At 37.4% G+C, this 21,889-nt stretch overlaps 1 protein-coding gene across 5 annotated transcripts in view; it reads right to left on the bottom strand.

Annotated features, from left to right (window-relative positions):
- The window catches only part of PDE4D (phosphodiesterase 4D), a 436,095-nt gene that overhangs the window by 188,215 nt on the left and 225,991 nt on the right, over window positions 1–21,889 (bottom strand). The window contains exon 1 of one of the 5 annotated variants that reach the window (XM_075447150.1): window positions 8,118–8,245. The exons of the other annotated variants lie outside the window; for them this stretch is intronic. Within the exon in view, the coding sequence (XP_075303265.1) occupies window positions 8,118–8,206 (89 nt within the window). The 5' untranslated portion in view covers window positions 8,207–8,245. Of the gene's footprint in view, window positions 1–8,117; window positions 8,246–21,889 lie in introns of those variants that run through there. 5 annotated transcript variants of the gene reach the window in all.

Raw genomic sequence — 21,889 nt, 5'->3', positions numbered from 1 at the left:
TTTACAGTTTTCAAATTATCAATTTTCTGACTGTTTTGTCACTGGTTCAGTGGAGTGCAAATGATGCTGAAACATTTGGCTTGGCTTCCAAAGCATGATATAAACCAGATGAACTTTGTTGCTTAAAACAGCTGACTGCTCTGCTTTTCCCATTTAATGTTTGCATGACTGCATTTCCATTGTCTTTTTATTTTATGAGTAAGAGGAGCAAGAAGCGAGGAAAAATTATGCAATTGGATGGTTACCTAGAAGTTGAAACATGTTTCACACATTTAGGAAAACCAAGTAAACATAAGAAAATATCTACACCTACTAATGTCGTACGAATTAAGGTAAAAACTGCATCATTTGCATAGTAGCCTTACACCAGAGCTGTCCAAGCAGCAGATCCTGCTCCATCTGCAATATTTTAATTGGCAATTATGAGTTCCACATATTGCCACATTTCTGTTTATCAGAAGGAAGAGAGAACTTTAAATTGAACAGAAGAGACTAGAGTGTTTCTAATTTTGGGGGGGGGAACACAAAGCAAAACAACCAACCCTGATGTACTGTTCCCTAGGCTCACACTCCCCTGTGGAAGGGATGAAAGCTTTAGCCAGCCAGTAACCCTCCTTGTGCTCTGTACACCTAAAATGGTCATGCAGAAGTGGAGAAGGCATCATTTAAGAAACTGGCAAACTTTCCCATGGAACATGAACTCCCTGTGTTTTCTCTGTGAGTGAGAGGCTTCTCATGGCAGATCTGATGTGGACCAAATACAATTCCTGATGAAGCAAGCAGAAAGAAAGTCATTGAATAGTGTCCACATTTGCGGACAACCACAAGTGCTTTTGTTTGGTGCTAGTACTTCTGTAGCAGCTTCTAACAAGGGCTGCAGGTGCGTAGTCATGTCTGCAAAGAGGTTGGGGAAGGAAAAGGTGCCACCAGATGAAATGTCATGGGAACACTGAAATATCTCGTATGGCTTGCTTCCCAGCAACTGCAGATTAGGTCGGATTCACAGGGTCACTCAGAGTGTATATCAGAGTAATACATATGTAGCTCGAGCTGGAGTTATTTTGTGGTTTTCTTTCTTATATTCAGCTTTTTGTTTCACCTACATCTGCTATAACCAAGAAAATATGAGGCCTCCCATTCTCCATCTGGAGGCAATTATATCCCATTAAAGTAGTTTTGTTTTCTTCCATTTTAGCTTTCTTCACTAGCTGAATAACTTCAGCCAGTGTTAACAGGGGTTTATCTGATCCTACTTGGGTTAGGCTTTGCTGTTGTTTGTTCTGCTGTGTCATTTTGCTTTTACAACTTCAACAGAATTTTTTTTTTCCAAAGCCTGTAAAAGCTAAGCCACTAAAGAGATGAGTATTGACTGGAAACGTTGCAAAGGTAAAATAAATATAGGAAAACCGAGTTCACGTGGACAAACAATAAAGTGAGTACTGTGTATTCAGCTTCTTCCTGGTAAACTTCTGGCAGTTTGCTCACTTTAATATAGGATATCTATAGACAGGCACATGTGTGTATGTGGATACTGTATACACATTATACATGTAGAGAATGACCAACTTTATGAGTATGTTAATGGGAAGCACCTGTCTCCTCCTACTGTTGAGACCCCTAATTTTTCTGCAGTTGCCTGGATTCTGGCAACGTGCCTGAAGGACTTTCTAACCTCCTAACAAGTCAGGAATCCTGAAGAAGAGAGGCTATAAAAAAATCTAAATCACATTTTATATTTCATTATCTTAAAAAAAAAGTCCTTCCCATAGAAATTGTGTAAAACTGGCTATTTACCATAAGGGATTTGTTTCTTTCAGAAACGCAAAATTTCCAGTGAGATTGAAATTTTACCTCCTGCAATGAACCCTGTTGCCTTCATTCAATACTGTGTCCTTGTAAGCTTCTCTCAGAGGAAAGAGAATGGGCAGACATGAAACAAAAGTATGTGGTAATGGAAGGGAGACTGTTCCAACAGGGTTAGAAACACAGGATAGCTAGTCTGGCCAGTACAGACACTACCAAAGATCTAATAGAATGGGAAGTTATTGCTCAGGACTCAAAATTCGTTCATCGGCAAATCTGCTAAACTATATCAGAAATGAGACAGAGGGTAATAATGGACATGTTATAATAGAAACGCCATTAAAATTGTATTTCTATTAAAATAGGAATATTATAATTTATCTAGACCATGTGTCCTCATCAGAATCCCTGGGGTTACTTTCTAGTCACTCTGCATTAGAAGGAACACTGCAGTAGGAGGAGAGGTTCAGAGATCGGCAACAAGAAAGATATGGATACAAAATTTTTCTATGTGAAAAGAGGCAGTGAAAATACAGATTACTTAGAAAGCTGATGAGCAAGAGTGGTCTACAAATTCATAAAACAACAACTAACCCTTTAGCAACATAAGGTCGCAATACCACTTAAAACATTCCAAGGCAAAAGATGACAACAGAATGAAGAAACCCCTGCACATCACAGAGAGTTGTGGAACTGACTGTCAAAAAACACTGCAGAAGCCAAAAATTCAGCAACCTTTTTATTAAAAAATTATCAAAATTTGGTGTGAATAAACACCCAGTCTTAGACTAAGCAATACACACAGCAAGGAGAGTTCTGGAGTACTCATACGTAAGGACGATATTGAGGATATTCTCTCTCAGGGAAGACCATACTGGAATCACCAAGTTTCTCACTGTTCTCTCTCAAATGTTTGCTGCTGGCTGCTGCCACAGACCAGGAACTGTATCAGCTAGCATGGACCACCCTGGCAATGAAATATAACAATGATTCTACGGCTAAGGACAACAGACTGGTGTGTGTGCTGGACCCTGCCAGGTGGGCTGGGGTCTCTTTTTTTTTTTATCCTCATCATTTCCTTTTTTTCCTCATGAAGAAAGGCGCATTAGAGCCTAAATTACCTGTTAGCATATTGCAGAAGCTTTCAGTTAACACTCACATACAGTTTTCATAGAGACAACTGAAACACAAAATGACCTGTAAATATTAGTGGTTTCTGGGGCTCAGAAATAAATTGTATTTACTAGCTCAAATAACAAATTCCAGTTTTCCAATTTCATTTGCAATAAAAAAAACTATTCAGATCCACAATGGACATAAACATCTTCTACAGTGGCATAAAATAAACATTGGTAGGTTACCCCCATGCCACTTTTCTTTTTGTTTAATGCAGTATCCAGAAATTAATTACAACATTTTGACATGGTACATGCTGAACCAGCGTCAGCTTGTTCCTGATGTATTCGGTATCAGATTGAATGATAGATCTATTTATAGCGCTCCTAGAATTTGCTATACATCAGGGAATTGCAAGTCAGATAGTCCTGACATTAACATAACTATCCATGAACATCTTAAATTTGTAAATCAGACCTTGTATTTCCTAGTGTTTATGGTTGGTGTAATTTTTTTTCTGCATCCCAAGGGATTGTAACATCTGCTCCCAGCCTAATCTGAAAGGCCAGCTTTGTATGGGGATTGTTTCAGCCACAAAGAGAAAAGCCCAGCCATTTATTTACTGTAAACCACAGCAATACTAGTCACCATAATTTACTTCACACACTGCATATAAAGAACATTTCCTGACAGTTATTTGTACAGGTTCTGGCTTAGCGTTAGTCTAGCCTGCTAGCACTTACTTAAGCATAAATTGAGAAAAACATGTTGATAAAATACCTAGAGATACACTTCAGTTTTCTGTTTATTTCACACTAACTAAATCACTTCCAAGGCAGCAGCAAGAACAACAAAATGCCACACAATAAGCACTCAGGTAACGCTAGTGCAAAGCAGCAATAAGAAACACTGACAGACTCAACCTATCCCACTGTGACAGATTCACTCAATCCATCTGTGTGAGGATAAACTACTTCTGAGAAATTTATGCAAAAGCTGAAACTTTTGAATATGTTACTTGTCTTCTGCTTTTATTCCTGCTGTTGGGGACCTGCGCTCTGGGACTTGACTTCCTGAGGGTTTAGGAAATGGTCCAGAGACTATATTTAGTCATTATCAGGGACTCTTTAGGCAGTTTTGTCAAGAATCTAAGTCTTGACAAAACAACACCAAGAGTCAAGCATGATTCCCTTGCACCTGCGTTCCTGCTGCTACTTCACCTCAATAGCAACATGCCTTGCTATTTTGCCACTTTTCCTAAGATTTCAAATTAACATAAGCAAATGTCTGAATTGGGTATGATGACATTTTGGCATGCAGATTTGTCTAAAATAAGTCTGAGTGAGACTCAAAACATTTGAACAGTGAGATGGCATACTCTGAATTACAGGAGTTCTGAGCTGAATACGAAATCAACTGTGTGACTCGTCATGTTCACTAGAAAAGTCCACGCTTATGCATTCGAATATTTTATTTCCCAGACAATGCTGAATAACTAGTCAAAAAGAGCCACACTACTTCCAGTGTGCTGGGACTCTAATCCCTAACAAAGAAAATAATAAACTTTAATCTGGTTTTATTCCTAGTTGATTACAAGGCTTATAATAACAAAAAAAATTAGAATATTACACTCTGCTTACTAAGAAAGCTTTGACATCATTAAGAAATCCCCTTAGAGAAGGGATTCCTAAAAATTGCTGTTTGAGAGAGAGTGATTCCACCTTCCAGCCCAGCTCCTGAGAATTTAGGGCTTGGAGTACAATTATCTGGCAGGAGGGAATCTGCCTTCTTACGTACGAATGCCACAAGCAGCTGGCTGCAGAAGCGGTGTTGGCAGGAGCTTCGGCCACATGACCACTCCTCTAGCCCAGGGAAATATGCCAGATGGCAGCCACAGAAGAAAAACAGAAAGAAAGCAGAGGAAGGAACAAAAGAACCTCACATAAACCAACAAAGCAACTTTCTTTCTTTTCCATATGAAGACATGTTTCATGACTACTGTCTCAGGAAGTGCATCTTCATAGCTAACCAAACGAAGATGTAGTTCTGACACTACAAAAATTGAACAAACTTATTAATTCTTTGATTATTCTATTTAATGCATACTATTACCAGTGTCCTTTCTCCATAACACTGATTTTATTTTGGAGCTTACAAGCTCTAAAAAATTTTCTCCACAAACAGGTTTTATTCAGCATATTTTCACTCTGAGTTAACTCACAAATCCTTCATTGTGAAAAAACACTTAATGACCAGCCAGACAACCAGGGCAGATCCTGCTGCCTCTGGAGAATCTTCTAAGTGGTCCTGAGGACCTGTCATTAAGTCAGTGGGAGCTGTGAGTCTTCAGCATTTAGCAAGATTGAGTGTCGTATAACATGTTCTTATTCACACATCTCACTTATGTGAACGAAATTTTGATAGTTGTTTTAGTTCTTCTTCCATCCATGATAGGATTTAGAGGTCATGAAGCAAGCTTCTGTCTCCATCAGTTCTTCAGAGGTCTCAGGAGGCTCTAAAGTGTATCTGTGCTACTGCTAGGACTCAGTTTTTACAGTCACATCTAGCGGTATTTTCCTGAGCAAAGCTAAATGCAGCAGGAAGCACAATTCCTGTCTGCATTTCAGGAAATGAGGTGTGCTTCAGTTTAGAGAGACTCAAAGCTTTAAAAAGAAAGAAAAAAAAAAAGAACAAAAGAAAAAGAAGGAAAAGAGGTGAGCTTGTCTGTGAGTTCTTGTAACATAATAAAGATTTACAAATATTTTGTTTGTATTGGACTAGAAGAACGTTCATCTGCCAGAGAGCAGGATGGGCACACCTCCCCGCAAAACCAAACAATCCTCCTCCTCCAGCTTGCAAAAATATACTGAAACTGTGAAATGGTCTGGCGGTCTCCTGAGTTTCCATGTCTGTGAAGTACCCACTCCTGGCCTCGGCTCTACATCTAATGCTGTGAATACTTGCACTCTGGTGTACAGTGAATCATAAGTGAATCTCTACCATTTTTTTGGGTCTGCTTTCCGGTTTTTGTTCAGTACAATTTTCTAAGGCTTTAAGCTATGGTTTATTTGATGGTAAGAGCAAAGGAGGAGGAGGTCTAAGCGACTGCATTGCACTCCAGCTCTTCCTAGAAACAGTGCATTGTCTCAGGGCATATTTTTTCCTATTCTGGAAAAACTTGCATTAGCCTGGCTCTTCCACCACCTTCTGAAAGATGCAAATCCCAGCACTTCCCGATCAGCAACGAAACTCAAATTACTTTTTGGCTATAAGGGGGCACCAATGTCTCACAGAATCTCCCAAAAATGAAATATGTAAACTAAAAAACTAAAACATAATGGTCCATTTAATTAATAGATTTGGCATATCCCACAGAACAATATGTTTTTTGCCCAAAATGCATCAAAGGAATTTTAAAATCATAGCTAACTTCACAATTTAAATTAAGATTATGAAGTAGAACGGCATGGTTTGCTAAATAATGTTCATCATGGAAAGCCTGGATGATACTATCAGGTATTCGGTTTTAGAAACTAAAGCCCCTTGACATCAGATAGCTGAGTGACGTGAGCAGAACTGTCAGTTGACATAAACAAGGTTATTAAATTACATAGGGACCAAGTACTGTAAATTTTGTAGTAGATTTCTAAATATATCCTACAGTGTGAATGGAGCCATGGCAGTGACACGGCAGTATGTATATTAAGGATTTTTAATCCTCTTCTCAGTCATAGTTAAACAGTAACAACTAAAATAGCTCACATTCAATAATTCAGCTATTACTCAGTTTTTATAAAATTATCTTCAAACTCATGCTAGTTCTTTAAAGCTCCTGAAAAACAAACATACAACACTTTCTCTATGGTAAGACAAAATCCATTCACACCTTTGGACCTCACATTCAGGAGTTCCTTGCTTTTTATTTTCATAAACAACTTCTAAGACTATTTTCACCCTGTTAAACTGAAAAATTAGAAAATGAGGTATATTTACATAATAATAGTCAGATCCCATATTAATATGTTACTAGAAATATTTTTCTTTTTGATTCTGAAATATTGATACAAATTTGTAAAAGAAACATGAGTAGCCTTCTTTAACAAAAAAAATCCGCAAGATGATTGCCTTAAGAAAATCTCAGTTGAATTATATGATATAGTTTTGAACTTTTAGAAACTATTATAGATACCATCTTTTTATTCTCTATCCAGTTCCCTTTATCTGTTATTATTATTTTTTGTCATAAAACCAGCTCCCTCGGTATGAACAACCTAACTTTTGCAAAAGAAAACAATGAAAGAAGTTGGACTGTACCAAGACATGTTTTTTTTACAGTATTCACATAGACAGTGTTCACTATCAATAATCCTACATAAAGCATTTAGCTTCTTGGGCATTCAGTACACGTGTACAAATAAATGTGACCGTTGCATCAATTAATATTAAAAAATTATCATTAAGATGATATGTAATAAGTTCTTCAATGCATTATATACAAACTGGAAGATCTTAAGAATTTTGTAATTCAGAATTTATATTGCATCTTATTTTATCTATTAGATAAAAGCAAGGACATTGGAAAACAAGTATTAGTTCAATTGCAAAAAGCAGTATGATAATTAACAGTAAGCATACTTTGCTACTGCTATTATTAAATAACAGCTAAATAAAAATAGAATCTGCGTGTCTTCCTCATTGATTATACTTACTTCTAAAATTTTGAACACAAAAATATTTAACAAACATGGTTTTCTGTTTATGCAAAAGCCCCTCAACTATAAATATTAATTCAGATTTTGTATGCTGTATCAGTGTGTCATATTTATAACTAAATATGTTTACTTATAACAAGTACTGATAACATTTAAAATCAGGTTTTATAAGAACACTTACACAAATGTTAATTTACATATTCCCCAACTTGGAGTGCAAAAAAGATTCAAAATTATTATTTGCTTGAGAAGTGCAGTTGCATAAAATTCCATGGTCACTTACTCATTATATTTTCTAATCACACAGAAACACTTACTATTTTGCTGATACACGTGTTCAGTAAAGCCTTCACAAGCTCGAGAGTCACAATTAATACACGATATTTCCAAATTTTTATATACTATAATCCTATAGAAGAATAAAAAAGATCCATAGTTGCAACTATTATCACTGTCAATTACACCGTAAGCCATTAGAAGAGATACCTGTAGGACTTCAAAAAGCGAAATCTCATCTTATTTCTTGGAGATGGTCGAGGCATATAGGCTCCAAAAGGATCCCACAGAAAGGCCATCGGCAAAGTTAATTCTAAAATTGCCTAAAAAATATAGCCCTGAGGGGAAGCAGGACAGTTGTGCTGGAGGTGCCCTGCACTTATCATGAAGCACTTGTAACTGTGTAAGGGAACGTCCTTTTCCTACGGTATGCTTTGGCAGAGATGTGGCTGGCTGAGAGCACAGGCTAGAAGGGATAACTGGGATTTCCTGCTGCATGAGACTTGCCCTTTGCATGAACGTCTCCTATATTCAGGGCTCTTATCTCATTATTCAAGTGAGAACTCTTATGGTAAACCTTTGGATAGTTATAGCAGCCACTGAAGAGCACAGAACCGTAGAACTAAGGCAGACCAGAAATAGCCTATGCTCTGATTATTCACTACTGCCCAGACAAAGGCCTCCAAACCTTTAACAGTCTATTGAAAATATTTTTAATATGGATTATATTTGAACAATCTGTTTCAGCTGGCATCAGACGGTTAAAGAGTATGAAGAAAAAAACCCCAAACCCACGGAAAGAACCCCAAACCAAAATCCACTCTGGCCCTCAGTGTGTGTCCCCCCAGCACAGTAAGGAGCTGGTAACCAGGGAGTAAAACTGCTATTGAAAACATGTCCACAAACCCCTCAATTGCCTCTTTGTTTAATTCTTAACCCTCTTTAACGTGTCTTCCTTCCCCACAGTTTCGAAAGAGAATCAATTTATAACATTAAGTAGCTTTTCTGAAAGGGCTTAATCATCTACGAGAGATCAGCCACTCTAAGAAGTACTTCTCAGACTGGTAGATAATTTTCAGGCCTCTTGGCAGCTTTTCTCAAAGACATCACTGCCCGTACTGAATTACCACCAATGACTTTGAGAACTGAACTCAGCTTCCTGCTACCTGGAGTCATTCTGGTTCAGTGTCTTTTTGTTGTTTGTTTTGCTGGTTTGGGGTTTTTTTGCTTGGGTTTTTGGGTTTTTTTTATTTTTATTTTTAATTCAAGCCCCAACTCTTGCATGCAATTGTTTCAGCCTACTGTTAGCAGCGTTGAAGGCAAACAAAAGCCTACAATTCAACTCTGAGGTCAAATGAGGTTTATGCCAGCGGGGCCACCAGCATTTCCTCTACCATCTCTGAACGTGGCTATGATCTCCCAGCACTGGTAAGCAGAGGATTCTCTAATTCATGTGATCTTTGAAATGCAGCTAACCCAGATATTTTCATTGATAAAAAAGGTGATGGAGGAGAAACTGAGTATCCACTCAGAGCAAAACAAAAATTCAGGATTACTCAGGGCTCTACTGGAAAAGGTCAGAGGAATAGAAAAATAAATTCCCAGAGATAAATTATGTCTATCCATCAATTATCCGATGAAGCATACTATTTTCATGGTAAAGGGTACTACGAGAAACACACTCTTCAGAAGAATTATAAATACACTGTAAGCAGGTGTATTTTGCCCTTTGGAGGAACTGTTTTTCTTCTGTTACACTGACAAATGCACTACAGGGCCAACTGACAATAAATCTCTTCACACCACGAAATAACTTTTCAATATATTAGATTCATAGGTGAAATCACTGCTTCCAGGCCAAAAGTCACATTATTTCTTGAGCATTTTAAAGAATACACCATATAATTAAATTACAATAATATAGCATCTAATTTCCACAGGAATAGAATTGTTTCCATTCCAGTAACGGTTAGTAAGGTGCTCTCTGGGTATCATAAGCTATAGTCTTCTTCACAATCATGATATCACTAAAATTTGAGTGATTAATAGACCACTTCAAACATATCTGAATGATAATACTGGATGTTAGCATTGCCAAAATCAATAGTTCTCTTCTGGCAAATAAAATCAGGGTAGGCTGCATTTTTATAATTACATCCTAAATGACTTAATATTGCCAGGTATGTTTTCTTTTCACATGCAGTTTCTAAAAAGGTTTTTGTACAATGCATAATACAACAACAACATCTGGTTTTTTTGTTTTTTTATAAAGAAAACTGAACAAAACATGCTTACTATGACCTCTCTTTCCTCCTTCTTAGTGCCCTTCCTTCACTATTGCACTAAACCTGCTAATGCAGCCAACCACAACAAGGTCACAGAAATAAGCTTCTTACAAGATTACTAAAGACTAAATTTATACCTTAATATCAAAAACACTTATGGTCACTATATAGCACCATGCAGTAGATCACTGTATCAAAACAAACCACGGTGTTTAAGGAAATTCAAGCAAATGAAGGAGCAAATAACTCTGTAATACAATTTTGACTTTTTACAGAGAAGTCACTAGGCTCTTCTTGCTTTTTTTCTTTTCTTTCAGACAAACGGAACGCAATGTTTCTAGAAGCACTGAAAGAACATAAAATGAATTGACATCAAGTTGTTATCTTAGGCAGTGTTCTGTGGGAAAAATAGCTCAATAGCATGAGTAAACAGATATCTAGTCTTATACTAAAGAGGTATCATTACACTCAGTGATAATCCAGACCTCTTATAGAAATGCATAGTGTAATAAACATTTACGGTGCAGTATCTCCAACATTCCACGCAGTTTTGTAATTGCAACTTTTGCTCTACATTTTTGAGAGATACTGGGGTATCAACTTCACACTCCTAGCTGGTCAGTGGCACCACTATAGTATGTCATTGCCGATGGCTTCAGGTTTACAGGATGTACAGAGAGTGAATTTTTAAGGAAACATCTCTTCTACTGTTCTCCCACATATGTAAACTGCTGCTATTTTTTTTAGAAAAGGTTTCTTCTATTCATGTACGGGAAAATATATATGTATTTTTATATATGTATTTTATATATATGTATGATTAAAAATGTGAAGCTTAAATTAATAATGAACACACAAACCCATGTGAAAGTAGACTCTTTTTTTTGGTCAGTTGAAGTTGTGTAAGTGTGAAAGCTCTTGGTAGTAAACAGGCCTGGTGATAAGCATAAATATCTTTACAGTCTCAGTTCACTTTCCTAGTTGTGTCCTGACGCATTTTAGAACTCAAAGGGCCAAGTCTTCTCCCTGAATTCCTCGCAATGTATCCAATGCTCAAACAATTACAGCTTTAAGGGGACAGCGGCCAGGAGGCTCATCAGTGGTGGCGATGGTGTTCCGCAGAGATCTTCACTTTACCGTAACCCAGCCCCACATTTTACGTCGTATGACAGGAAGCCACATCAGCATCGGGACATGTGACAGATTGTGCTGTTCAACAAAGCATGCGACAGAAGTCCAGCCTGAACCTGGACACTGTGACTCCTCACACAGTTCTTTTAAATAGCCTTCCCCTCCCACCTTGATCTTGCTGTTGAGGTGCAAACTTGCGACAAATTCCTGGGTCACCGTCATCAGCTGCAGTTGAGTGGGCAGCGGGAGAGACATCATGCTGGCAGCGCATCGCACCACAGGGCACACAGGCTGCAGCGCAACCAGCCACCTCTTGAGCCACGCGGGAACGCGGACAGGACCACTGCTTCCCGTTTTGACAGATGGAGTAGCAGTAGACATCGGAAACAGAAGAAACAACTGAGGTTGTTACTTGGTAAGTTGTGGAGAGCAACGGGGCTTTCCTGTGTGCTCGCTTGGTGGCTCCTGCATAGTGCAGTCATGTTCCTGCCCCATGCAGCCTGCCCAAAGCCCCTGCCCTGCCTGTTGGTCTACTGTATGCAGAGGAAAGATGCTACAGTTACTGTTGCAATATGTAAACATTGTTTTTTAGTAATTGCTTATTTATCAACAACTGGAAACTCTGAGAGTTCAAACTGGGGTCATTATATTGGACAGAACGGTTTACATTAGCACACAGTATTTCACAGATGCTTCTCCCAGAGTTACTCCTTCTGTCTTCAAACACTGCCTGACGGTTTAGTTAGACATCTCCAGAAAAATGCCACTGAAAATTATGTAGCTAAAATCAAATATTTACTCACTGTTTCAAATAGATGGCTTGTGCAATCTGAATTGTAAACATTTTAATAATATTTATGCACATTTTATTACAGACGATATTTTCCCAGCTTCTTTTCCCCTCTCTTGCCATTATCAACACAGAAATGAAAGACAACTGACAAAACAAGAGTTAGAAGTAAACCATGTGAATATAGAACAAACTTGCATTTTTGTTTTCCCTAGTAGCATGATAGTAGCTAGAGTTTCACACAGAGTTACATCAATACATGTTTATGCTGGAAGGCTAAGAGTACATAAAGCCTACAATTAAATAAAATTATTTGCCACATTTCATTTAGTTATTAGATAACTTGGAAGTTTATTTTTGTAAAATTTCTTCTAGCTTGCATTTTTTATATTATTCCTGTTCAGAATGTTATACTTCCATAACACAGGTATTTTCTCCTGAAAGAAGTATCCTGATTTTGAAGTATTCCTCTTCCACCTGAAGAAAGAATCACCCCAGCAGAAAACACCCCATCTAATTCTGACTTTGAGTAATAAACTGAAAGTCTGAACTTTCAACCTCTCAAAAGGCAAGTACATTTTCTTCAGTCTTCCACTTTTTCCATCACTCCGATATATTTTAACAGGCCAGAAAGTCTGAACATATTACTTACGATACCAGCTTGGCCCTATTAGTGTGCTCAATGAAAAAAGAAGAATCACAAATTATTTCTCTGGGGACTAAGTATCAAGAAAAAACGCATATGCTAACTATATTTTGTTACGCTTAAACATGATTCTACCCAGGACTATTATCTGTTTCCACTGCACACTCTTTCTGATTGTTATTACTTAGCATCTCTTTTTGGCTTTAATGCTTAATTCTGCAGTGCTTGTTTCTGTAAAAAAATCTAGCTGCCTTATACATGGCTAAATGGGAATATTTCTGTAAGACATTTTCACTTGAGCAAAGTTTCTGAAATCATTTGTAGTACTGATACTATTCCTGAGGTTGGAGCATTCACAAGAATGCTCTCCTGTAAGATTTTTTTGGTGATTAATACAGAGTCAGGAGAGTCTGCAGCCGGCTGAACTTCCAACAGTTTAATTACCTCCTAGATTCTTATAAACCAATTAAATTTTGTGGAAATCATACAGGGTTAAAAGTTATCTAGAAAAAAGATACACAAACACACAGGCACAAGCATGCACTCAAGTACTGAGTCTGTAAATAGGAAATATTAAAAAATCTGAAAACATCACAAAATAGGACCTGACTTTTGCTATTTCACTAACTTCATAGTAGTGCAATTCTTTGCTAGTGGTAGTTTTAGAGATTATAATATAACCTGACTTGAGATGCATGCATGAAGGGTTTTATCTCATCAGTCATGAACTATTTGTGGCCTCTTGCATATCTGTTGTGAGGAAATGATTGTTAAATAGTGGTGACTAATTTAAAGTGAGAGAAAGTTTGGTGCTCTGATCATTGCTGTTAAAGCCATGCAATGGAAGCAGCAAGCTTTCGCTCAGAAAGTAAAACAAATCTGTCTATGCTGGAAGCAAATCACATGGAGAGCTGAATATATGTAAGATAAAAGAAGTGTGAAATTCTTGCCTAGAGATTAAAGTACTAACACCAGAGAGCAAGAAGAAGGATGTCAAAAATGTACCCGCTAAAAACAGATAGCTCTTTCATCAAACATGTATACAGACCTACTATAGGTGACAAGACAGCATCAAGAAGGGAGTATCAGAGTGAAAGCCAGGAGAGACCTGAGGTCTGAAAAAAGCTGGTTTAATCATGAAGGAAAGGAGGGTGCTAGAATATTAAGGCTATTGAAATGTGTCTAGTCAAGTTTTCTGTGGAGTTTGCACAAAGAGGTTCCACCGAGCAAGGTGTTTCTCTGGATTCACTGGCAACTCCTGCAGCCTGTGCAGGACAGCTGTCATCTTTGGTACAGAGTTGTATGTCCTTCTATGGCCATTAGACAAATACCGCACACTGATGTGCAGCTTAAAGAGTTATAAACTACAAAAATCTGTAAAAGCCACAATTTAAAGTATTATTTTTAAAAAGGTAGCCAGATTAAATAATGTGGTATAAAATGCTCTTACTCCTGATAATTTTCCAATAAATCGTATGTCCTGTATTTACAAAAAAAAACCCCAAAACAACAAAAAATAAACAACACCACCTACAAAACAAAGAGATACTACCCCAACATATGTTGTGGTCATTATTTTTTAAATCATTGCTTAAATTAAAGCTCTTCTATCTATTCTTTCAAAGGATGCTGATATACTTCAAGGACAAATGGCGTCTCAAGAACTACCGAGGAACCTAATTTTAGTACAAATGAAATTGAAGCGCTTGTGTAAATGACTACCAGGCACCTTTGACTCATGTTTGGAGCTGGCTCATTGAAAGGGGATTTCGCAAATACACAAAATGTACATTCAGCAAATCACCTAGGAAAGCTTTCAGTTGCTCCTAGGGACACTAAACAATGCTCTCATTCCTCAAAGACCTGTCAAAGAATCATGAATTAGAGTCTTTCCTTGCAACAAATACTTCCAATCCTGTATTTTTAGCGGGATTTCAAGAACTATTTGGCAGGAACACATTCTACTTCTAGCTGACTGCAACAGAAGTGGCATCAGAGCCACTTAGATCAGAGCTAATTTGAGAAGTCCTGCCTTAGGACAAGGGCAAAAATGGGATAGCTCTGGATAGTATTGAAACATAAAAGAAACAAGCTAAGTTAATAGTCTATATTTTAATTTACTGAATTTACTGTTAACATATATAAGAAATCCCATTTGTATCAAGTATGGTATTAAGTGATCTTTTGTAAAGATGGAAATAAAGATCCTACTGTAATGCCTGAGCACAACAAGATAGAATTAACACTGCCAGCAAGACCTAGGAAATCTGAGTCTTAAAGTCTTTGCAATTCAGTCTTTTTTGTCTGTGCGACAGTCAAAAAGCATGTATCAATTCTCCTGATGCTCAGATAGACAAGTAAATCTGTCATTCAGAGATGACAGACCATACTTATAGGTAAGTTCTCAAATGGGGACATATGTGTTATGTATGAAAGTCTTATTCAAAAGAAAGGAACAATTAGAGGAAAGACATTAGGGCTGCCCAGGACCCACTTGCTAGAGAATTAGCATACTGTGGTTTTGGTTCAGCCTCAATGAAAAATATACCCCATGAAAACGAGTACTGTGGAATGGCAGCCAACATGGCAGACAAACACACTGGAAAAACCCAGAAGAGTTGCCTGCAAAGAAAAAGTGAAGATCAACTCTCTTGTGTAAAATATCCCACAAAGCACTATGGTTTTCCTGAATAAACTGACTGAACCAATACACTATACATTTTGTATTCAAACAGAACTTCATTTGTGAAACTACTAATTAAATATCACCTTGAATATCTATTTTGTTTTGGTTTTTTTCACCAGCTTATTAAAAAGCAAATTATCCATCTAGCATTAAAAAGTATTTTCTCATTTAAGAAAAATGGAAGATGAAGTAGGGAACTTAGCTGATCTAACCTAAACCAAAAAGGAAATCAGTACCTGAACTAGGACTGGAATCTTTTTTAACACATGACCCTAATGTAATCAAAACCTGTAATAATATTACTACGATCTTTAAAAAGGAATTGTACTGCAGTTAGTAAAATGTATTATATTTTTATTAGTTTTTCAGTACATTTGTCCCCATTAATTTTCTCCTTAAATCTTTGAAAATAAAAAGCATTTTATTCATAATTCATTCCTTTAGCTTTAGTGACTTATTTAATTGCATAATCCTAACACCAGAATTGCAAGATGAGAATAGTTTTATGTAGATTTTATATAGAAAGTACTATTATAAAGTTCCTATCATAAATGATGAAAATTAACTTACAGAAGAGGATGAAATAAAGAGGCAATGCTTGGCTTTGTAAGTTTCTCTAAAAGCTGAACAGATCCAAAAGTAATATTAGACCATTTGCTGTTGCAGGTGACTGAAGGAAATTCACTGTAATTAATTTGCTGAAGATTTCTTGACTGAAATAAAAAATTACACAATACTATAGTGTTCTAATTTTGGTCACTTCATGGTCAGACATACATCAGAACTACAAATAAAGTAGTAAAGTTATCAAGCAACGTGGTCTTGGACCACCTGCTCCAGGTGACCCTGCTTGAGCAGGGGGGTTGGACTAGAGGATTTCCAGCGGTGTCTTCCCGCCGGAGCAACTCTGTGATGCTGTAAAGCAATCCAGCATCCCACAGGTTTTAAGATCACGCAAGCCATGGGATTTCGGACGTGCTTTAATTTACAAAGCAATTCGCTCTCTGGAAAGACGCTTCCACGCCCTCTGGTGTTCAAAATAATAAAAACTGTTTCTCTCACTTCCCTCAATTACATCTAAAATAACACCACCCTAACTAGGTCATTCCTCTGATCAAGACAAATAGTTCAGATTGTGATCAAAAGAGCGACAAAAGGATTTTTTTGTTAGGTTAGTTGTTGATTGCCCTTAGGAAGGCAAAATAACGTAGTCAGTTGAAAAATACAGTGGTTCAATAATTCTAAGGTAGCGGCAGTGAGTAAAATGCAGAGCTACATTGAGACAGCTCTTTCTAAAGGAGCAACTTCTGTGCGTCTTGCAAGGGAAACCTCACGTGAAATATACAGCAAGTTGCCTATCGTTCTGGTGAGTCACAACGCACAAGGAATTGAAGCTATAGTTCAGTGATGAACCACCACAAATACTTCGTTTGCTAAACTTAAAACAATCACAAACATCTTCACAGAAGTAATTAGTATACTTTAATAGGAGTCAACACTGTAAGATTTATTCCGTAACAAATATTTCACTATGACACAGAAGAGGATGAACTCGCACATGTAGTGGCAAATGTTAAGCAGGAAATACATGCACTGTTTTACTGAGTATCAAATGATACATTTACTATTTTACTTTGTACTATCTGTTAAGGAATATTAGTGACCTAGCTAATGTTTTGGAACACTAATTCAGACTTCCGATTTTAATCAGAAAAATTGTAATGGTATGAAGAAAAAATACCCATCATTGCTATCTTCTGTCAAAAAACAGATGACTAGAAAATCCTTACTGCCACAGAAGGATTCTGGCATTCTCATCTAGGGTTCTTTAGCCTATTTTACCCAAATTCCTCCTTTTGCTCTTCTTTGAATAAATAATTTAAATAATTGCTGGAGCAGGCACAATGAACCATAGGCTCCTTCTCTGGAGATATTCAAGACCCGCCTGGACAAGGTCCTGTGCAGCCCGCTGTAGGAGACCCTGCTTCGGGGCAGGGGGGTTGGACTAGATGACCCACAGAGGTTCCTTCCAACCCTGACCATTCTGTGATTCTGTGATTCTGTGCTCTTAATGTAGTACTTGCACTAACTACCGTCTGAAAAGTTGTTCTGCCACTGACTCACTTATTCAGTTAATACTTAAATATCTTAAACAGATTAGACCAAATTAGACAGAAGACAACCCTCATAAGAAAATATAAATACATGAGGTTTATTAGTGTCTAAGAAATCTAAACACACAGGTTCAATTCTTCGAGCAGGAAGACATGAAGATGGGACTCCCACAACTGAGTTCTCTAATTGCTAGGGAATTACGTAAGCAGTTCCAAAAAACACTAGCTTTGAAACATCATCAAATACAGACAGAATTTCAAACAAAAGATACATATAAGATCATCTCTCCTAGACCAGAAAAAGGTTCATTCAGTACAGTGTCTCATCTCGATCAACGGACAAAAGCGGATGACTTTCAAAAAGACTTTAGACCAGAGCTGGTACCTGATAATACTTCCCCCAATTTACACCTAAACTTCAACAAATTGTGACTCAGGGACTTAAGGGCTAAAGATAACCGGGCTTTGCTTTGGGGTCTTTTTTTTTTGGTTGTTGGGGTGTTTTTTTTCATTTAAATTAGTATTTGTTTGAAGCTCTATTTATACAGCAATATCTGGTTAGAATGGTGGAATCCAAGTAAGTTTGCTGGCCTTATAAACAACCATTGTAAAGTACTATCACTGAAACACTACCTGCATTGACATACTAACTGTATGAAACTGGCCTAACATCTGAGTGCGTGTATATGTAATGAGAAGATTTTACAGATGGAAGTGTAGAAATGAACATTCCATCCAGGTATCTAAACCACCTTCAATTAATGGATGACTTCGAGGTAGTCTAGTTTATCTTAAATGACTTACTCCAGTCCATGTTCAATATATTTCACAGAGTTTCAGTTTCTGTGTGTGAAATGCTTTGAAATTTTGCAGTGATAGTGCTACACAGAAAGACTTAGAATTAATGTAATCTGACAGACAGATCTGATCTATTTTCTCTGGGTTTACGGAATACTGACTATTATTTTTCATATTCGAAACTTGCTTTTTGGTTCCTTTCACAGCAAATCAGTCATTCTTAAAAAAATCTAACTTGAACCATAATATATTTGAGAAAAGCATCTGAATGTGTCCAAGCCCTTACTTTCACTAGAAACATTTTGACTATAAAGAACTAATTCTGTAATTTTCAAGATACAAAAACTTTTCAAAGAACTATGCATCTGTGTAAAAGGATGACTGAAGTACCTGGATTTTGGGGGAAAACCTTTCTCATCTCTCAGAACAAGAACATTTTTAGCCCTTTTCATTCCCAAAATGCCTTAGAAATATGTAGCGATTGAACACTATGGCCTGCTTGGTCTTCCCTTAAACCTGCAAGCAGGCACACCAGAATTCTGCAAGGTTAAATAACAGCAACTACATTTACTGTACACTAAAAGCACACAGGCCAACAATGAAGATTAAACGACCATAATACATTCCCTTTTTCTTCCTTCGAAATTGTTTGTTCAGCTGGCCATCACAAGGTGTCTGTATAGCAAGTTGAACTGATCGTTAAGCTATTCTGACAATACTGACAGCTGCCTGTTGACCGCAGTAGCTCTGACACCAGTCACACATGCACAGATCACCTCTATATACAGCTGGTTGTCCTAGCCTGGAGCAAGTCCCATACCTGGATTCTTAAGGGATAAATCCCACAGAAAATGGAGCTTAGACAGCATTTTTGAAGGAAGTAAAATGCCTAGATACCTTTAAAAATGCAAGCTGTGTACAACTTGAAGTCCTTAACATAATATTAATCGTCTCAAAAATACGTGATTGTTAGGTAGAAGCAGTAACAAATATACCAATTCAAAGCAGAGGTGATCCCATTAGCAAAGCCGAACGAATGACCTTAGTAGCTGGGGTTGAAATACAACTTTTTTATTGAAAACAGCAACCATGTGAACTTCACAGACGCTCACTTATTCAATACACCAAATTGAAAAGAAGGATACTGGGGACTGGGGACCATCTCCAACACACATTTGCCATACCAGGCGCTGACATACATTCTCAGCATGAGTCATAGCTTAGAAATTAATTCAGCAGCTTGGGAATCAGTCCACCGGTAACAGCTTGTGCCCATTAAGAAAGAATCAAATCTGTGGTGCATTAAAAGCAAAAACGTACATTTCCAAGTTACCACATGGGACACAGCTTGGCAGTGTCTTGCACAAAGGCAGCCCTTTGTCACTGCCTGCTCGATGTCCCTGTGCATACAGCATCCCCATCCCGGCGGCAAGGGGCACACTGCCACATCCCAGCTCCACCGAAGCAGCCCATTATTCCGCCAGTCAGGACTGAGTCCTTATATATATACTTCAAATAAATGACTAATAATTTCATTTACCATGAAAAAAAAGAAAAATCAAAAACCCCAAACCTGCTCACTACTAAATTCTTTAAAAAACCAAAATGACAGAGTGTAGAAATGGCAGTTTGTGGAAAGCAATACCCTCCCAGACAGTCTGTTATTAAAAAATGAGTGGAAACTGAAGATTATTTTTAAACAAAAAGTCATTTTTAGAAAGAGGACCTGAAACTGAGTCAGTGGAAACTTCTCTTCCTCTCATGTCCTCACAGAAATGAAGCAAAATGCCATGATGCTGTTTTTCACATACCCAACAAATTTTCAGCGTAATTCTTTTAATAATGAAAATAGGAACAAGAACTACCACCATTTCCCGTGTCATAAAGTTGCAAGTCAGAGACTGCCTGTAGAGAAGTCAGATGTGACTGTGCATTCATAATGGAGATTTGCTTTCACGTGAACATGTGAACAACAGATTCATATAAACAACATTTCTACCACAAAAAGTTGGAGTATGACCAGAATTTTTTTCTTCTTATCAGAAAGAAAAATATGAAGAACCACGGATGAAAACACATGGGGAAAAGGATGAGTAGCAACACCTTCCCCGAACAGACAAATATAGTTGATGTACTGGGTAACCTTTGTAAAGAAGCTATTGACCTAGTGCCTTTTTCGCGCCGTATTTCTGATTACAAAAACAGATCATATTGTCTTGTATTATGCTATCTTTCACTTACTGGTATGGCAAAATGTGACTTTATAGCAAACATATTTGTTCCGTAGTTTCACAGGTGAAATTATACAGAATGTAGCACATTTGTTGAAGCAGATAAATTGAGCCGCTTTGTTCAGAAGCGTTACAGTGATGCTCTTTCATGAGAAGTCAAGGCCTTAGAGAAAAGCAGCATCTCAACCCTGGAGCCAGGTGCATCAAGGTGAATTTTTGAGTACGCAGAAGTTTTAATTAAAGCCATGGGAAAGGATAAGAAAAGGCCTTCACACAGAATATCGTAGAACTCTCAGGAAATAAGGAAAGGAGGAAATCTACCGGAATAGCTGTAAAAACAGGTAGGAGTTAGGGGACAAGGAAGAAAGAAGAGATGTTAAAAGAAGCACAAAGATGAAAGAGGAAATATGACTGAAGAGAGCTCCAGTTTTAACCCAGGAAAAAATCTCTGGGGAAGGGAGATGGGTGATTTCGAGTCTGTAATATTTTTTTTCTCTCCTTTTTTTTTTTTTTCAAATTCACAGAAGAAACTGCTTAATTACCATGTGCGTATTTTGGTAAGAGAGAGATTATGTGTTCTGTATTTCCAACATTTTCAGCAAAAATTACTTTTTCCTGGTAAGAAACACAGTCTTGAAAACCCACAGAAAAATCTGCACTCTTCCCACAGATTTACCTGGAATATTTTATGTGACTTTGGCTGTATTGCCTTGGGAATTTGCACTAGGCTTTTACAGCTGCATTAAATAGTAAAGAAAATCCTGAGCTTCATACAGAAACTTTACCCATACTAAAAATACAATTTTGGAACAAAACTACCAGTACTTTTAAAAGCACAAGAAAAAGGAAAATAAAGATCTGAAAGTTCCCAGCAGTGGTCTTTAACTTGGTTTCACAATAGGATTTCTTTTTGCCCTATCTGCAAGGTGTAAGTCATCACCTCTGTTCTTCAATATCTTTATTATGTAGAAGTTAAGCTGTGATTAAATATTATATTGCAAGCTTCCATTTGAATAAAATGTTGAGGGCTGTGCTGATTTGCAACATTAGTTGCCAGTACACTAAATCATTTTTATCAGCTTTACAATTCTGGAGAACAGACAATATTTAGTTGAATGAATAAAGATATTTTGGAAATTACTTCAACGATATTTCTGTAAATTGACAGTTGACTTTAACAGATGAAGCTGAGTCATCAGTCAATCATGGCTGAAATCAGGAAGTGCAGCTGTAGAGTGCATTGATTTCACGTCTATAATGCTGTTACGGAAGTTTAAAGACATTTTACCATTTCTGATCAG

This window comes from Opisthocomus hoazin, chromosome Z (assembly GCF_030867145.1).
Source record: "Opisthocomus hoazin isolate bOpiHoa1 chromosome Z, bOpiHoa1.hap1, whole genome shotgun sequence".
Taxonomy (NCBI): domain Eukaryota; kingdom Metazoa; phylum Chordata; class Aves; order Opisthocomiformes; family Opisthocomidae; genus Opisthocomus; species Opisthocomus hoazin.
This window is presented reverse-complemented; position numbering and strand designations above follow the sequence as displayed.